General features: G+C 54.6%; 1 protein-coding gene across 2 annotated transcripts in view; it reads left to right on the forward strand.

Moving 5' to 3' along the window:
- The window catches only part of LOC111154751 (endothelin converting enzyme 1), a 63478-nt gene that overhangs the window by 26888 nt on the left and 20775 nt on the right, over positions 1-15815 (forward strand). For both annotated transcript variants that reach the window (XM_022514642.1, XM_022514641.1), the window contains 6 exons: positions 4124-4245; positions 5573-5719; positions 6821-6886; positions 7914-8105; positions 14080-14222; positions 15538-15652. In XM_022514642.1, coding sequence (XP_022370350.1) covers positions 4124-4245; positions 5573-5719; positions 6821-6886; positions 7914-8105; positions 14080-14222; positions 15538-15652 — 785 coding nt within the window. The remainder of the gene's footprint in view (positions 1-4123; positions 4246-5572; positions 5720-6820; positions 6887-7913; positions 8106-14079; positions 14223-15537; positions 15653-15815) is intronic.

Genomic DNA, 15815 nt, shown 5'->3' on the forward strand with positions numbered 1-15815 from the left:
CTATAATCTCCACACCCAAGGTTCCACTTCTGTGTCTAATAGACGTTTCAGCTAAAGATGTCAGAAACGGAACTGCTTATCTCACTCCCATCCCTAGTCTCCCACCTCTCAGCAGCAAGCCCTTGCTCCGTTCCAGGAAACTCGGCATCTATAACTCCTCTTTCTCTCCCACTCCAACTGCCTCTCGCCCCCTCTCTGCCGTCACCCTGGCCCCAGCTCACATCATCGTTCACCTCGTCTGAACGGTGGCCTCCCACCTGGCCGTCTGGTTTCAGCCCTTGAACGCCCAGTGCCTGCCAGGCCATGGGTGTCCTATGGGAGAAGACAGAGGAGAGGAGGTGGGGATGTGTGCTGGGGGTTATCCCAGTGGGCTCCATGAGCCAGAGAGAGGCAGGGGGAGGAGTGGCGGAACTTGACCTCCCAGAGCTCCTGCCCCAGCCAGTGTCCCTGTGGGAATATAGGGGCTGTGAACGCCCGTTGCTGGTGAGGCCTGTGCTCCTGTCCCTTCCTGCCCCGCCCGCCTCATGTCCTCCCCATGCCAGTCTCTGGCGCTGACCTCATCATTCTCTTGACATCCAGAAATGGCCTCCTTCCTCCTCAGAAGTGACACTGGGCTCTGTTCTTCCAGCAAATGCTGCTTAGGGCTACTGTGGGCTTTCCAGGTACAGGCGAAGAAACAGAGATAACTGGGACGCGAACTGGGGCCTGAAGCAGCCCAGGCTCAGCTCCCCACATCCACTCCACACTGAGCCCAGAGTCCAGACAAGGTTCCCTGGGCCTCCCCTGCTGTCCTTTCTCAGGCCCTCCTGGACTTGATCCTCAGAGCTCCTGCCCTCCCTGCGGTCAGATGCTCTGTGATTGTCCTGTTGCTCTCTGTCCCACCTCCCAGGCTACAGGCCTCACGGCGACAGCCCTGAGTCCATGTGGCCTGCTGCATTCTTCCCTGAGCCCAGCAGCCGCCTGGTGGTAGGAACTCAATAAACCTTTGTGGGAAAACAAGTGGATGTGTGATCCAGGGCGTGGAGCTCAGAGGAAGGAAGTTTGAGCTCATCAGGAGCAGCCTCTCAGCGAAGGAGAGAGTGGCCATGCGCTTGAAGGACGCTTGTAAGTGATAACGCAGGGATTCTGTTGGGGCAAGATGGAAGCCTGGAACTCCCTCTACTGAGCACTGCCAGGCCGCTCCTCCACAGCCTTTCTTCAGGCCTCTTATCTCAGTGGCCTTGGGCAATAGGAGAAGGAGATGCCAGATCCGCTCATGGGCCAGAGCGCACAGAACACACTCCCCCGACGCTGGCCCTGGCATTTCAGGGTCATGGTCAGAGCTGCCTGTGCATGGTGAGATGCCGCTTGCAGGCTCCGGTGAGCAATGACTTCTTGTGTTTTCCCTTCTAAGAGCCTCGCTGCTGGGAACCATTGTCAGAGAAACAAGGCTCCTAGGCTAGGCGGGGAGCGGAGTGGAAGCTCCCCTTTGCTTTCCCTGCAGTTCTGCTTCCTGAGTCTGAAGCAGGGGGACGTCCAGCTCTCCCCATTTCTGTCCTCCCCTCCGGGAGGCCTCGTCTCATGCTCTGGAGGGACGGGGGGACACACTGGTATTTCCAGGCCTCCACAGCATGGCAGCTTGTGGTCCTCAGGGCTGTCACTCAGGTCCCCCCTCGTCACTCAGGCCCCTGGACCTCTGTCTCTCTCAGGGTTGTCCTGTCTCTGCATCTCCCTTTAGACTAGCCCAGGCTGGTCCAAGGCCCTCTTCAGGGCTATCACCCTGATTTCAGCAAGATGGGGGTAGATGCTCTCTGCCCAAAGAAAACCAGGATACTGGCTATCGTAAGAATTGGGGGGACGGGGGTGCCTGGGTGGCTCAGTGGGTTAAAGCCTCTGCCTTTGGCTCGGGTCGTGATCCCAGGGTCATGGAATCAAGCCCCGCATCGGGCTCTCTGCTCAGTAGGGAGCCTGCTTCCCTTCCTCTCTCTCTGCCTGCCTCTCTGCCTAATTGTGATCTCTGTCAAATAAATAAATAAAATATTAAAAAAAAAAAGAATTGGGGGGAGGGCAGGTGGGCTCTTAGGACAGGGCTGGGAGAGCCAAAGTGACCTCATGCCCTCTGCACCATGGGCCACATCGAACGGGTATCTTTTCTCCAGACAGCATGCCCTTCTGTGCTTCTCGTGTTTCCTCAAACTCTCCAGCTTTCTCCTCATTTCCACCTGGTGAATAACTTCTTACCTTTATTTATTTTTTTTAGGATTTTGTATTTATTTATTTGACAGGGCTAGAGAAAGAGAGAGCATAGGCAGGTGGAGTGGGAGAAGCAGGCTCCCTCCTGAGGAAGGAGCCCGATGTAGGGCTCGATCTCAGGTCACCAGGATCATGACCTGAGCCCAAGGCAGCTGCTTAACTGACTGAGCCACCCAGGTGCCCCAACTTCTTACCTTTAAAAGAACAAGCTTGGGGTGCCCGGCTGGCTCAGTCCACAGAGCATGCAACACCAGACTAGGTATTATGAGTTCGAGCCCCACATTGGGCATAGAGCCTACTAAAAAAATTTTTTAATTAAAAAAATAAATGAAAGAACTGGCTCAGAGGTAGAGCCGCCCCCCCCCACCCAAGACCCTACCTCACATCATCGAAGGGTGTGACTTTTCTCTAGGTTCCATAGCCATTTGCCTTAACTAAAGGACTTTCGTGTCTCTGGGCCATTTCTTTGCTTGACTGCGTTCACCATTAGGCTGTGAGCGCCCAGGAGGCAGAGAGTGAGTAGGTCTTTTTCGTGTCTATAAAACCCCGAGCCCAGCCCGGTGCCTGACACTCGGTCGGTGCTCCATGCTGGGGCCCTCATGAAGGAGCATCTCAGGAGAGGCTCCACGGGAAAGATGGCCTCTGGGAAAGGCCTGGGAGGCTCTAGGGTTTTGACAGCACCTCATACGGGAAGGCTGGAGTGAACTTCTCCTTTATGTGTTTGCTTGTTTGGTGTCTGTGTACTCACACTAGGAAGGAAGCTCCACGGGGACAGGGATGTTGTCTCTTATGTCCCCGAAGCAGGCGCAGTACCTAGCACAGAGTAAGCATCTGGTATCTGTTTAGTGGGTGAATGGATAAGGCAGACCCTTATCTGCCAGAAAAGTGTTGGTGGAGAAGATGGGGCTTAGGAGCAGGGTGGTCTTTGAAGGAAGCAAAGGAAAGAGTTTCTGGATCCAAAAGAAACAAACTTGAAATGAGGAAAAGTGCCTGGAGCAGGGAGGAAGGAGGTCCCCAGGGAGGAAGCAAGGTGGACAAACAGAACTGAGGGGTCCAGGGACCCAGGCACCATCGGGAGCAGGGCTCTGAGATGAAGGCTCAGGCACAGGAGCCCCAGCACATAGTAGGCCTTTCATGACCTGAACCGGCACATAGTAGGTCCTTCGTGGCCTGAACATCAGGATGTGGTCCCCTTCACTGGGCACAGGCAGGACCCTGCCCTGTGTTGGTGCACATACAGGAGTGTGGCCCTCAGCAGGTGGCATCTGGACCAGGACACCAAGGACAGGGAGAGGGAGAAGGGGATGACTAAAGTCTCTCAGGTGTCCTGGTGCAAAGATGGAGATGCTGACTGCGGAGTCAGGGAGAGAAATGGCAGCAGCACTCCGGGTCAACTATACATCTAACGAACAAGGCTGGCCCCTCGGAGGAGGAAGGGCAAGGGTGCACGAGGCCTTGGAAGCTTCCGTTCGGCTCCAGTCTATCACGAGAGAGGTCATCTGGGATCTGAGAGCCAAGACAGGCCTCTGTCCCGCACACCAGGTGGCTGTTTGGGCCCTGCATTGACCAGCAGGGAAAGCAGGCCATCCTGCTGGGTGGCCCTGCGCTGCCAACCAAGGGACACGTCTACAAACCTGACTGGTGGACGGGAAGAAACATGGTATGCTCTTCTTATTTGCAGGTAGCAAAAATTAGGAAGCACCTCAGTTGGCTGGGCTCTGACCAGGATAATCACGTACCCGCTGTGGCTGAGGCCTTGCGGCTGTCCTGATAGGCAGAAATCCTAGGTCTTTTTACAGCTGAGCACACCAAGGCTCCCGGAAGGACTCCCCCAGGCCACCCACTGAGCAAATGGGGGCAGGTTGCAAACTGCTATCTCCTATCATTCCAGAAAATTCCACAGCTAGTGTGAGTGAGGCAGAAAGGAAGGCCCAAGTATACTACCGTGCATGTATGAATGAAACCAGGATCGAGGAGCTCAAAGCCAAGCCCTTGATGGAGCTGATTGAGAAGGTGAGTTCCTGGAGCTGGCTTTCCTGGCTCTCTTCTGGCCTGTGACACCTGCCTGCCCCCTGCCTCCGGAACCAATGGGTCCCCCGGCTACCTCACACCCCCAGCCACCTCACCCAGCTGGACTTTAGAACCTGTTGGAGCTGCATGTGTCTGAGTGTGGGTGTCTGCACGCTCGTGCATGTGCTCATGTGCACACACGTGTCTGCAGGTGGGAATCTCTGTATTGGGGGGGGTGTCAGCATCGTTGTGGATGTCTGTCACGTGCGTGTGTCTCCATGCATCTGGGTGAAATACGGACTGTATTTACAGAGAAAATGTTTCTCTACTTTGCTGCTTCCTCTTGCTCCGAGGGCATGTCTGTGTGTGAGGGAGGGGTATGTTCCAGAAGGACCAACAGAGAGTCTTGGATCAGAGGCAGAACCTCACCCTGTAAGGAAGGCCCCACGTACCCCAGGCCTCCCCATCCTCCTGCAAGGAGGTTCTTGCCGAGCGTCTCCCAGTCTTGGATGGACTCTTGGGGGACCGCCCACGGCTGGCCAGGCTGCCTGGCACCCACAGAGGGTGGCCGTGCGTGTTTTCTGGCTGTCCCATGCTCCCTCAGTGCCCCTCCTCGTAGCTTGGCTGTGGGAAGGCATCACAGCAGGGTCGGGAGCTGTGGGCACCGGGGTTGGACAGCCCTCCCCTCTGGCACAGGCCCCACCTGCCAGTGTGTGCCAAGCCAAGGAGACGGAGGAGATTACAGAAATCCCAGCTCCGTAGCGCCCGGCTGGCTCAGTCCGTAGAGCCTGCAACTCTTGATCTCGGGGTTGTGAGTTTGAGCCCCATGTTGGGCACGGAGCCTACTTGGAAAAAAAAAAATCCTAGCTCTGAGAGAAACTAGCGACCACTGCTTTATCAACCTTGTATTTATTTCTTTATTTTAGTTTTTTTTTTAAAGATTTTGGGGCATCTGAGTGGCTTGGTCGTTAGGTATCTGCCTTCAGCTCAGGTCATGGTCCTAGGGTCCTGGGATCGAGCCCCGCATCGGGCTTTAGCAGGAAGCCTGTTCTCCCTCTCCCACTGGCCCTGCTTGTGTTCTCTCTCTCTCTCTCTCTCACTCTTGCTGTGTGTCATTGGTGCGCTTGGTCAGGATCAGTCTCGCCCCAGCGGCGTCTCCTGTGTGTTGGTCAGAAACTCTGGTGAGGACCGTCCCTTGCCCCGGCTCTTGAGGCTCAGGGGTCAGATGACCGCTCCAGGGTCACGGAGCCGATGAGTGGCAGAAGCACAATTCATGCCAGGGTCTCCCTGCCACCTCTCATCACCTCGCTGTTCCCTCTGGTCCCCACAGCTAGGGGGCTGGAACATCACCGGTCCCTGGGACAAAGACAACTTCCAGGACACGCTGCAGGTGGTCACCTCTCACTACCGCACCTCCCCCTTCTTCTCTGTGTACGTCAGTGCCGACTCCAAGAATTCCAACAGCAACGTGATCCAGGTGAGCCGGCCTGGAGCCCCAGGAAGAGGAATGGGCATGTCCTGAGTCTCACCTCATGACCTGTTCTGAGTTTTGCAAGTGCCAGGGCTCGGGCAGACTTGCCCTGGGAGACAGCCTCCAGGTTTCGGAGCCGGGGTTATTTCTGAGGCTCTGAACTGTGAGATTTGTATAGGCGAGAAGTCGTGAAAGTGCAGCCTGCTGTTTTCAGGTGCGGGATCGGGGTGGGTAGGGGCAGTCACCATAGCACAGGTGAATCTCCGAGATTCGAACTGGTCACTGTGGGCCCCAAGAGTGATGTCAACTTCTGGGTCCCCCATCCTCGGCTCCCGGCCTTTGTGGCCCTGAGTCCCGCTCTTCCTACTGGAGCCTGCCCTAGCCTTGGTGTCAGCGCACCCAGGGAAGCCCCCGGTCTGCCCACCCTGCGATGCAGACGGCAGGAGCCCAGGCTGGGCTGAGGTTCCTACCCAGCTCTGTCCTACCCAGCTCTGTCTCTCCCTCATCGCATGACCTCGGCAAGTAACGTCTCTGAGCCGCAGTTTGCTTATCAATCAAAGGAACCGTAGTAACACCGACTCTAGGTTGGCCCGGGTGCGCCCATGAGGCTGTGCGGGCTGCTGGTCAGGAATTGAGGCTCCCCGACCTGCCACACCCTCCGCACATCCTCTCCCTGCGACCTCCCCTCTGATCCTCATCCAGCTCAGCGGGAGATCCTAGTTCCCCTATTTTCCAGAGGAAGACCCGGAGGGAAGCTTTGGTAGCTTGACGAAGGCCAGGCAGGGTGTGAGTGGCTGTTAACCACCACACCATCTTGGGAAATTTTTAGTTAAGTAGAAGCACTGTGCCAAGCCTCAGAGAAGCTAAGAGAGGAGGGTGGCTCTGACCCTTCAGAAGGGCCCAGAATCCCTGCGTTTGGGCAGGTCTGCCGCCAGACATGTGTCTGTCCCTGCCCCTGCCCTGGGTGGGCGCATCCCAGAAGTGGCCTCTGCCACCAGCTCCTGCTGGCACCCAGGGTGGTCCCGTGTTGCCATGTGCCAGCTCTCCCCATAGCGGACAGTGTACACGTGTGACAGGAGCCCCCCTCACTCCTGCCTTCCTCTCCAGGTCGACCAGTCTGGCCTGGGCTTACCCTCAAGGGACTATTACCTGAACAAAACAGAAAATGAGAAGGTGAGTGTAATGCCGAGAGAGTGGCTCCCAGCCCACACCCATGGCGTTTTACCCGCTGAGTGTCTCCTGAAGGTCCACACCTACGTGGGTCTTCAAAGCTGGAGTTGTACAGAGGTGTCACTTACCTGATGGGTGCTAGGCAGTCCCCGGCAGGGAAGGGGACCCCCCCAGACTGGCTGTTTCACATTCAGGTGTCATGGGCACAAGAGGCAGGGGACAGGTGTCCTTTGTCCGACTGTAGAGCGAGAGAGCAGTAATGGCCACTGTCGTTTATGGATTCATTTCTGGCCCTCCCAGTAACCCTGCAGGTACAGAACGTCTCTGAACCTCATTCCCCCCACCTGCCTGGTGGCCATTATTTTTACCTTGCCTTTTACAGAGGAGCGAGCAAGGCTCGGAGACGCTAAGTGACCCACTCAAGGTCCCGCAGCGGTGAGGCTGAGATTCACATCCAGACCCACTGACTCCAAAACCCATGTGTCTCACGATGTCCCGGGGAAACCTCGCCTGCGGGTCATCGTGTCTCACTGCTTTATCCGCCCACTTGCACTGAGCAGGCAGCTCCCCCGTGCCCGCTGCTGGGTGGATACTGGTGACCTGGACAGGCATGTCCCCGCCCCTGGAGCTTGGGGTCTAGCAGGGAAGGGGGGGCGTGCATTAACTAAACACCTGTTATAGGCATAGTGATCAGTTGTGGTCCCTCAAGGGTTAGCTGAGAAAGTTGAGCACGGGAACCTAATTCCAGTCTGGGGACAGTGGAGAAGTGCAGCTCAGAAAACTGTGTTCTAAGAACTGAAAGACAGTCTGTTGGTAACTTTCATGTGACGGGCATCCGAGAGCGGGTATGGGCTGGGACTGCACCTGCCGGGGACCTGTGGGCTTTGTCCTGAGTGCTGTGGGCAGCAAGTAAGGCAGCACAGAGCCAGAACCTTCCCATGGTGGCTTGGCCCCACCCCGCCCTCCACCCTTATCCAGCGGGCCATGCGTGGGTGACAGCACTGACATATCGCGGGGGCCGGGCCCACAGGTGCTGACGGGGTACCTGAACTACATGGTCCAGCTGGGCAAGCTGTTGGGTGGCGGGGACGAAGACGCCATCCGGCCCCAGATGCAGCAGATCCTGGACTTTGAGACGGCGCTGGCCAACATCACCATCCCCCAGGAGAAGCGCCGGGACGAGGAGCTCATCTACCACAAAGTGACCGCTGCTGAGTTGCAGGTAATGTGGAGGCTGGGACACACCCAGGGCTTCAGGACATAGGGCGCTGGGCCGGGGTTTCTGTACCCACTTCATCAGGTCCTCAGAACAACCCTATGAAGCAGGGATGGTTGTTACCCCAGTTCGCAGATGGGAAAACTGAGGCTCAGAGACATTCAGTTACCTGCTAGAGGCCGCACAGCTTTTCTGTAACAGCATTTACCTGGGGAGGCTCTAGGGTCATGATGATAATCACCCACACTGATTGGGCATTTCTGGTCTCAAGCCCCAGTCCTGTGGAGCCTGGTGTACAGCAGGGGGCGTGAGGGATGGTTTTGTAGCCACTTCTCCCTTTGCCAGGCCAGGAGGTTGAATGACATGTTCAAGGCCCCGAGGCTCCCTAAGTATCAAGGGAGCTGGACAGTGGACTCAGGCTTGGCTCACAGGATCTCTGCTCTTGACATGACCCTTGGCAACCTCCTGGAGGTGAAATGGGGTTGCTTGCTCCCTGTCACTGAGTGTAACCCAGCTCTGCCGCCAGCAGCCCCTCTGCCAAAGGCTGCCCCCTGGTGGCTCTTTGGGACCTGCAGGTGGTGAGTTGAGGTGATCACCTGCCAGTTTCATCTTTCCAGTTCACCATGTGTTGGTGTCTGGTCTTATCCCAGGTCCCCAGGGTCACAGAGGAATCAGCAGAGTAGCCTTGGCTAGTCTTCCTGTTTCCTGCCATTGCCTAGGAATGCCCGGGGAGGACTGCTTGCCCGCTGGGGAGGATGGTAGGCCACTTGGGGTTCCACCAGGACATCTCCTTCCTCCTGCTCGCCTTGGCCAGCCAGGTCCTGCCCATCCATTAGAGCTGGCAAATTTCCTCTCCTTTCAGGAAGAACATCTAGGTCCCTACCTTTTTTCTGCCTCCATCCCTCCCTCTAACAGGTGTGTATGGGGCCGCCCTCTTTTTTTTTTTTTTTTTTCAACAGATAAAACAGCATCTTTTTATTTGGTGGCATTTTGTTACTAGGAACTGATGCGAGCTCTCCCTCGAGGCCTTGCTCCAGAGGTACTTCCAGGTCATGGAGGCACACCAACGAGGAGACAATCCCGGACTCGCTGCTGAGTGCTTTGGGGAAAGGAGGGCCCTAGGGCAGGGATAGGGCCAAGTCAGGGAAGGGGATCTGCTGAGTGGGCCAGCAGTCTGGAGGCTGGCCGGCTGTCCCAGGTGGAGCTGTGGCCCAGGCAGAGCTGGGGCTGAGGGTGATAGGGCCGCTTCTGGGTGCCAGCTTCCCATTAGGTCCCCAGAGATGTTGGCATCGGGGTGAGTGGGGCCGCATGGTTGTTACGGAGATCAGCAGGCTGTTGGCTACCATCTGGTGCTGTTTTTCCGCCCCGAGGCCCAGAGGTCGAAGGAGATGCCGTCTGTGCTGTGCAGTTTGGTTTGCTCCAGGGGCCAGCTTCTCAGCCCAGGCGGGCCGCCTGCGGCCGCCCAGTAACCCCCACAGCAACCATGGTGCCAGCCGACTGTACCCCAAGAGTGGCAGAGAAGACTTGGTGGCCCTGAGCACATCCGGCCCAGGGTGGCTTCCTGCTGCCACCCCGGGCACCCTATCACACAGCTTTTCTCTTTTCCTCCTCCTTTGCCACTGCAGAGCTGCTGGGGTGGGGATGACGTCTGCAGAGGGACGAGCCCCGGGCTTGGGGTCAGAAGACTGCTCTGGCCCAACCCCACGATGAGCTGTGTGACCCTGGGCAAGTCACATGACCCCCCTCTTCGCACCTTGACTTCCTTCCTTGTAAAATGGGGCTCTGCTCACTCCTTCGCTCCTGCTGTGTTCCAGAACACAGAGAGGGATGGGGGCAGCCCCTGTCCCCATAAGGGGCAGTGGTTCTTCACTCTGGCCACAGCATTCTTAGAAAACAAGTTGAAAACTATGGAGTGTTTCCCAGAGAAACTGGGCATATGTTGATATAAAAAAATTATGTCTAACATTTAAAGATTAAGTCCTGGATCTCTGAAGCCAAAACAATCTCTACCTGGGATGTCACTGTGTAAACTGACACGGACAAGTCAAGACGTCGTATAGTAAGCCTTATTCGCATGTTGCTTTCTTGGTGACAGCCCACAGTTCCAGCACTTAACCAGTCTGATCCTTCCAGTCTTGGACAGAGACTGTCTTGGTGTTCCCTGGTGTCTGGAAATTTGGTTCTCTTCCTACACCCCAGGTGACTCTGGGAAAAGTGCGCCTGCCTTCACAGTATGGTTCTAGGCTAGCGCCTTCAGAATACAGAGTGGCTCCAGGCCAGCCCCCAACAGAGTCTGAATTCAGAGCCATGAATCGGACATCCTTCTGTTGCTTCTCTCGGGGGCCTGAGGACCTTCTCATTCCTCTCTGGGACCTTCCGCATCAAAAGTTATTTGGGAATGAGCCTGATTCTTTGCTCTTAATTCTCCAGCTGAGATAAAATCTGAGAGCATCTTTCTTTTCTCTTATTTGCAAGCCTACTTGGGCTGGCTGGTTGGTGACCATCAGTACCCTCTGGCTGCAGGTCTGGAAAATAGAGCTGACTGGTGTGCCCCAAAGGATTTGAGTCACAAGTGGAATGTCCTGGTTAGTTAAAACAGCCATCTCCATGGAGACAGATCGAGGCACACATGTCTAAGTTAGGCATTCACTAAAGCAAGATAGAAAATGTGAAAATTCTGGTATTCGACACGCACCTTATCTGGAGTTATGGGAATTTACCCGCACAAAACACCTGCTCTCCCTACAGAAACAGGCTTGTGTTAAGTACACAGGGATTTATCACCACCTGATGGCTGTGCCCTGATGAGAGTGTCCCAGTCGCCTGCAGTCTGTGAAGCTTTCGTTAATTGTATAAACAACGACATTTTGTCAACTTGGTGAGTTTCCCAGGCGTTTTTGCCAGCAGGTCCTGCGGGCAGCTGCCAAGCCCTATTTGACCATCTCACCTGGACACTCCCAGTTTCACAGCCCCGGAAACGTTATGGAGAAGCCCCAGACGTTGACCCGCCTGAGGGGCTCGTGCCGGGAAGAGAGAGCAGACGGGCAAGTTAGGGAGAGAGGCCACTCGGGTTGCCCCCCCGAGAGCCAGCACGCCGCTGCCTGTGGGAGCTGCCCTCCTCCGTCCTCTGAAGTCCTTGCTGCCTGCAGCTGAGCTGCCCTTTGAACCCAGAGAGTTGAGTGAGCCTGGATAGTGGACAGGCACTGGTTAACTATGTGACCGCAGGAAGGTCACCTTAGCTGTCTGCAGAGTCAGCATCGTTAAGTGGAAGGTTTTGTGACTGTTCTCTCACTGAGGGCGTCGTAGGGATTCACCAGCGGGTCATCGATGCATCTGATGTTGTGGTTTGAATTTACATTATCGATCGATCTTCCCATCTGAAGGTCACGTGTAATGTGTCTTTCACTTTCTTTGTCTTCCCTTTTGCCCTTTTTCTTTTTTTAGGTTTTATTTATTTATTTGACAGACAGAGATCATAAGTAGGCAGAGAGACAGGCAGGGGGCAGGGGAAGCAGGCTCCCTACTGAGCAGAGCCCGATGCGGGACTCGATCCCAGGACCCTGAGATCATGACCGGAGCCGAAGACAAAGGCTTAACCCACTCAGCCACCCAGGCGCCCCATCCCTTTTGCCTTTTTTCAAGAGAACATGGAGAACAGAATTTCATAGAGTTCTCTTTCATAGAGAACAGAATTCAGAATCGTTCAAGCCCAGACCCACTCTGGGGAGACCTTGAGAATGATGACAATAGCTAATATTGGCTGAGCACTGAGTGGTCGTTACGTACCAGATACCATTCTAAGAACTGACGCATAGAAACACTTTTGCTGTATCACACAGTACATGTGGCTTGGAAAACACCGCCTTCTGGAGAATCACAGGACAAGAAATTAATTAAAAATAACAAGGCATATGGGAAAAACAGGACTTCGTTCCAGGCGCCTACAGTTTATGAAGCTCTCATTAATTGTATAAATGCTTACAATTAAATTCAAAGTTGGGCAACTTTAAGGACCGTGTCACAGGCTTAGTGTAATTAGCCACTCACAAAAAGACAAACACAAACATGGTATGGTTCCATTTATACGAGGTAGCTAGAGCCGTCAGATTCACAGAGACAAAAAGAATAATGCTTCCTGGGGGCTCCGGGGAGGGAGCCGGACGGATTATCGTTTAATAGGTAGAAGTTTCCATTTTGCAAGATGAAATCAAGATGGATGGTAGTGGTGGTTGCCCAAGAGCGTGAATGTACTTAAGGCCACTGTCCTGGGCACTTAAAGATGGTTAAGAGGGTACATTTGTGTGTCTTACCACAATTAAACCCAAAAGTTGTACAAGTTTGTAATCAAAGCAGTCACTGAAACCTGGGGAGAGAGCACAGCGTGAGTGGAGGCTACTCGGGGGGGAGTGGAAAGGCTGACTGTGGACACAGAGACTCTGCAGACAGATGAGCCCTGGGCGGTGGGGCCACCACCAAGTGAGCCGAGAGCAAGCTGGCTGTTCGAAGCTGCGAGTTACTCCAGGCCAACCACTGCCTCTTCGGGGAACGAGCTTCGGCACAGGCACTCATTTTAAATTATCTTAAAATCAAGCAGACCAGGGGTGCCCGGGTGGCTCAATTATTAAGCATCTGCCTTTGGCTCAGGGCATGATCCCAAGGTTCTGGGATCGAACCCCGCATTGGGCTCCCTGCTCAGCAGGAAGCCTGCTTCTCCCTCTCCAACTCCCCCTGCTTGTGTTCCCTCTCTCACTGTCAAATAAATAAATAAATAAAATCTTAAAAAAAAAAAATCGAGCAGACCAGGGCCTCTGGGTGGCTCAGTCGGTTAAACATCCAACTCTTGATTTCGGCGCAGATTGGATCTCGGGGTCCTGAGATCGAGCCATGCATCGGGCTTCATGCTCAGCACCAAGTCTGCTTAGAATTCTCTCTCTAATTCTCCCTCTCTCTGTCTCTCTGCCCCCCCCAATAATAAATAAATAAAATATTATTTTAAAAAATGGCACTGGCCAGTTTCCTGTGCACCAGCCGAGCTGAGGGCTTTTCCTTTCTTGCTGAAGGTTGTCCTTCTGAGCTTGCTTTTTCAGACCCCATGCCTGAGAAAAATCACCTGTGGGACAAAGCACTGGCACTTTATTAATTTTTTTTTAAAGATTCTATTTATTTATTTGTCAGAGAGAGAGCACAAGCAGGGGGAGTGGCAGGCAGAGGCAGAGAGAGAGGCAGACTCCCTGCTGAGCAAGGAGCCCGATGCGGGACTCGATCCCAGGACCCTGGGATAATGACCTGAGCTGAAGGCTTACCTGACCTCACCACCCAGGGGTCCCGCGTTGACACTAGACAGTGCTGTCATTCTTGAATTTACTGGTCATTTAGACTAAGTCGCATGGAAGCTAACTGATATTACAGAAGCACGTGCTGAGTGGAACAGACACTATTAACCTATTTAACCCTTACACCAAGCCTATGAGGTGGGTTCTGTTATGATGAGAAAACCAGTTTTCAGATGAGACCCCAAGGTCCGGAGAGATTGATCCGCTTAGTCAAGGTGGTGCAGCTGGGAAGAGCCCTGGAACATATACCCAGGCTGTTTGGCTCCGGATGCTCCACAGTTTTCCATGATAGGCCTGTCTAGACTCAGTCTCTTCATCCATAAAGTGGGGATAATGGTACCTACCCCTAGGCCTGTTCTGAGGTTCACTGAGTGAGGACATGGGAATCATTTGCAGGGGTGTCTGTCACGGGCAGCTATCGCTGCTGTCCCCGGGTCCCCTGTATTCCATCCCAGCTCCATTTCAAGTTGAAGTTGCTGTTTGGCTCCTTAGAGTTCTGTCCCTGGCCTCTGACGGAAGTCGGGCAGCCATAGTGTGGTGTGTGCCCGGTGCACGGCTTGGCGCCCAGCTCCTTGGAGGCATGAGGGAGGCCCCGGGTGCAGATGAGCGGCAGCCCCCCGGGAGTCACCCTGTCTCTTCCCTTCCAGGCCTTGGCACCCGCCATCCACTGGCTGCCCTTTCTCAATACCATCTTCTACCCGGTGGAAATCAATGAGTCCGAGCCCATTGTTGTCTACGACAAGGAGTACCTGGGGCAGGTCTCCGCCCTCATCAGCAGCACAGACAAATGGTAAGGATGGCCAGTGGCAGCCAGCCCTTGGGGTCCCACACTGCCCTGCTCTGCCCGGGCCAGACAGGCAGGGGCAGCAGGGGACAGACGGGGAAAGTGGGCCCTGGGGAGAGGCAGCCAGTTCAGAGCCTGGCCCCTCTGCCCACCAGCTCTGTAGCCTTGGGCAAGTTTCTTGCCCTTTCTCTGGTTCACGCTCCCGTCCTAAACTGGGGGTGGAAATAGTGCCTACCTTGTGGGGATGTGAGAACCAGGTGAGGGAATGACACGGAATGGGGCTCAATGTTCGCTGAATTTGAAGGTAATATTTATGATTTTTGTTATAATTTTAAAGACTTGTTGTGGAGGTTTTTGAAAACTACAGAAAAAAAATAGAAAAAAGTATTATCCAGACACTACTGTTGATAATACTTTTGGTATTGGTATACTATGGGTGTGTGTGTGTGTGTGTGTGTGAAAGAGAGAGAGATTGTGTGTGTGTGAGAGAGAGGGAAGTGAATTTTCTAATACATGGTTCCTTTTTTCCCCATCTTTGTGACCACGTGGGTAATCTCCTTTCCCCTTGACCTTCATCAAGAGCATTTCCCCGTGTTATCCCGCACTCCCTGCAGACCCCATTCTTCCTGGCTGTGCATCCTCCCACCAAGTACACGTAGTAGGATTATTGACTCACTCTCACCCCTCCGTCACACATTTAGGGTGGTTCCAGTTTGAGGCTAGATGTTCACTGTTGTGAACATCGCTTGGTGCTAAAGTGACTTCTTTGCAAAGGTGACAATGGCCACAGGTGATTCTGTGTGCCCTGAGGGGAGGGGGCACTGAGCTCTCTTTCATGGAGACCTTGGCATGGTGGCTAAGTTCTCTTTCCTGCCCCTCCTATTTTGAGACCTCCTCTCCCATCTCTGGGCTTCTGGTCGGGACATCTCCGAGCTCCTCCCTGCTCCAGTCCAGTAGCACTGCTCCCCGCCCCCCCCTACCCGGTCGGGGGCTGGGGTGGGCGGGGAGGTCTCCATGCGGTGACTCCATGGCTCCCAGACAAAAGGCAGCTAGCTCTGCGACAAACACAAGTCACTGCACTAGGCACCGAGGGGTGTTCAAAGAGGACCTGGGTTCTGTCTTGAAGAGCTGACATTCTCTGTGCTTAGTAAGCAGTAATCTGCCAAACTAGGGCGGGTAAGTTGGGTGGGGGCGGTGCGGTGTGGAGAGAGCCTGCAATCCAAAGGCCAGGTTTGCGCGCCCCCTAAAGGTCAGTGTGGGAAGTGCTGTGATGCCCCCAGCTCTGGGCCCTTCTGAGCTGTCCGATCTGCTCTTGCCCCAGCCTGCTAAACAACTACATGATCTGGAACCTAGTGCGGAAGACAAGTTCCTTCCTTGATCAGCGCTTTCAGGACGCCGACGAGAAATTCATGGAAGTCATGTACGGAACCAAGAAGGTGAGCCTGTTACTGTGCTTTCCCATTCACCTGCTGAGCGCCTGCTGTGTGCCAGGCCCTGGGTGGGAGGCTCATGCGACCTCGGTGTCCTCCGGAGCCATGGAACTTGTGAGGGAGGTGGAGGATAGCAGAGAATGGTGAGGGCCTCTGAAGGGGTCCCCTC

Source organism: Enhydra lutris, unplaced genomic scaffold (genome assembly GCF_002288905.1).
Source record: "Enhydra lutris kenyoni isolate GAN:26980312 unplaced genomic scaffold, ASM228890v2 scaffoldscaffold38, whole genome shotgun sequence".
Lineage (NCBI taxonomy): Eukaryota > Metazoa > Chordata > Mammalia > Carnivora > Mustelidae > Enhydra > Enhydra lutris.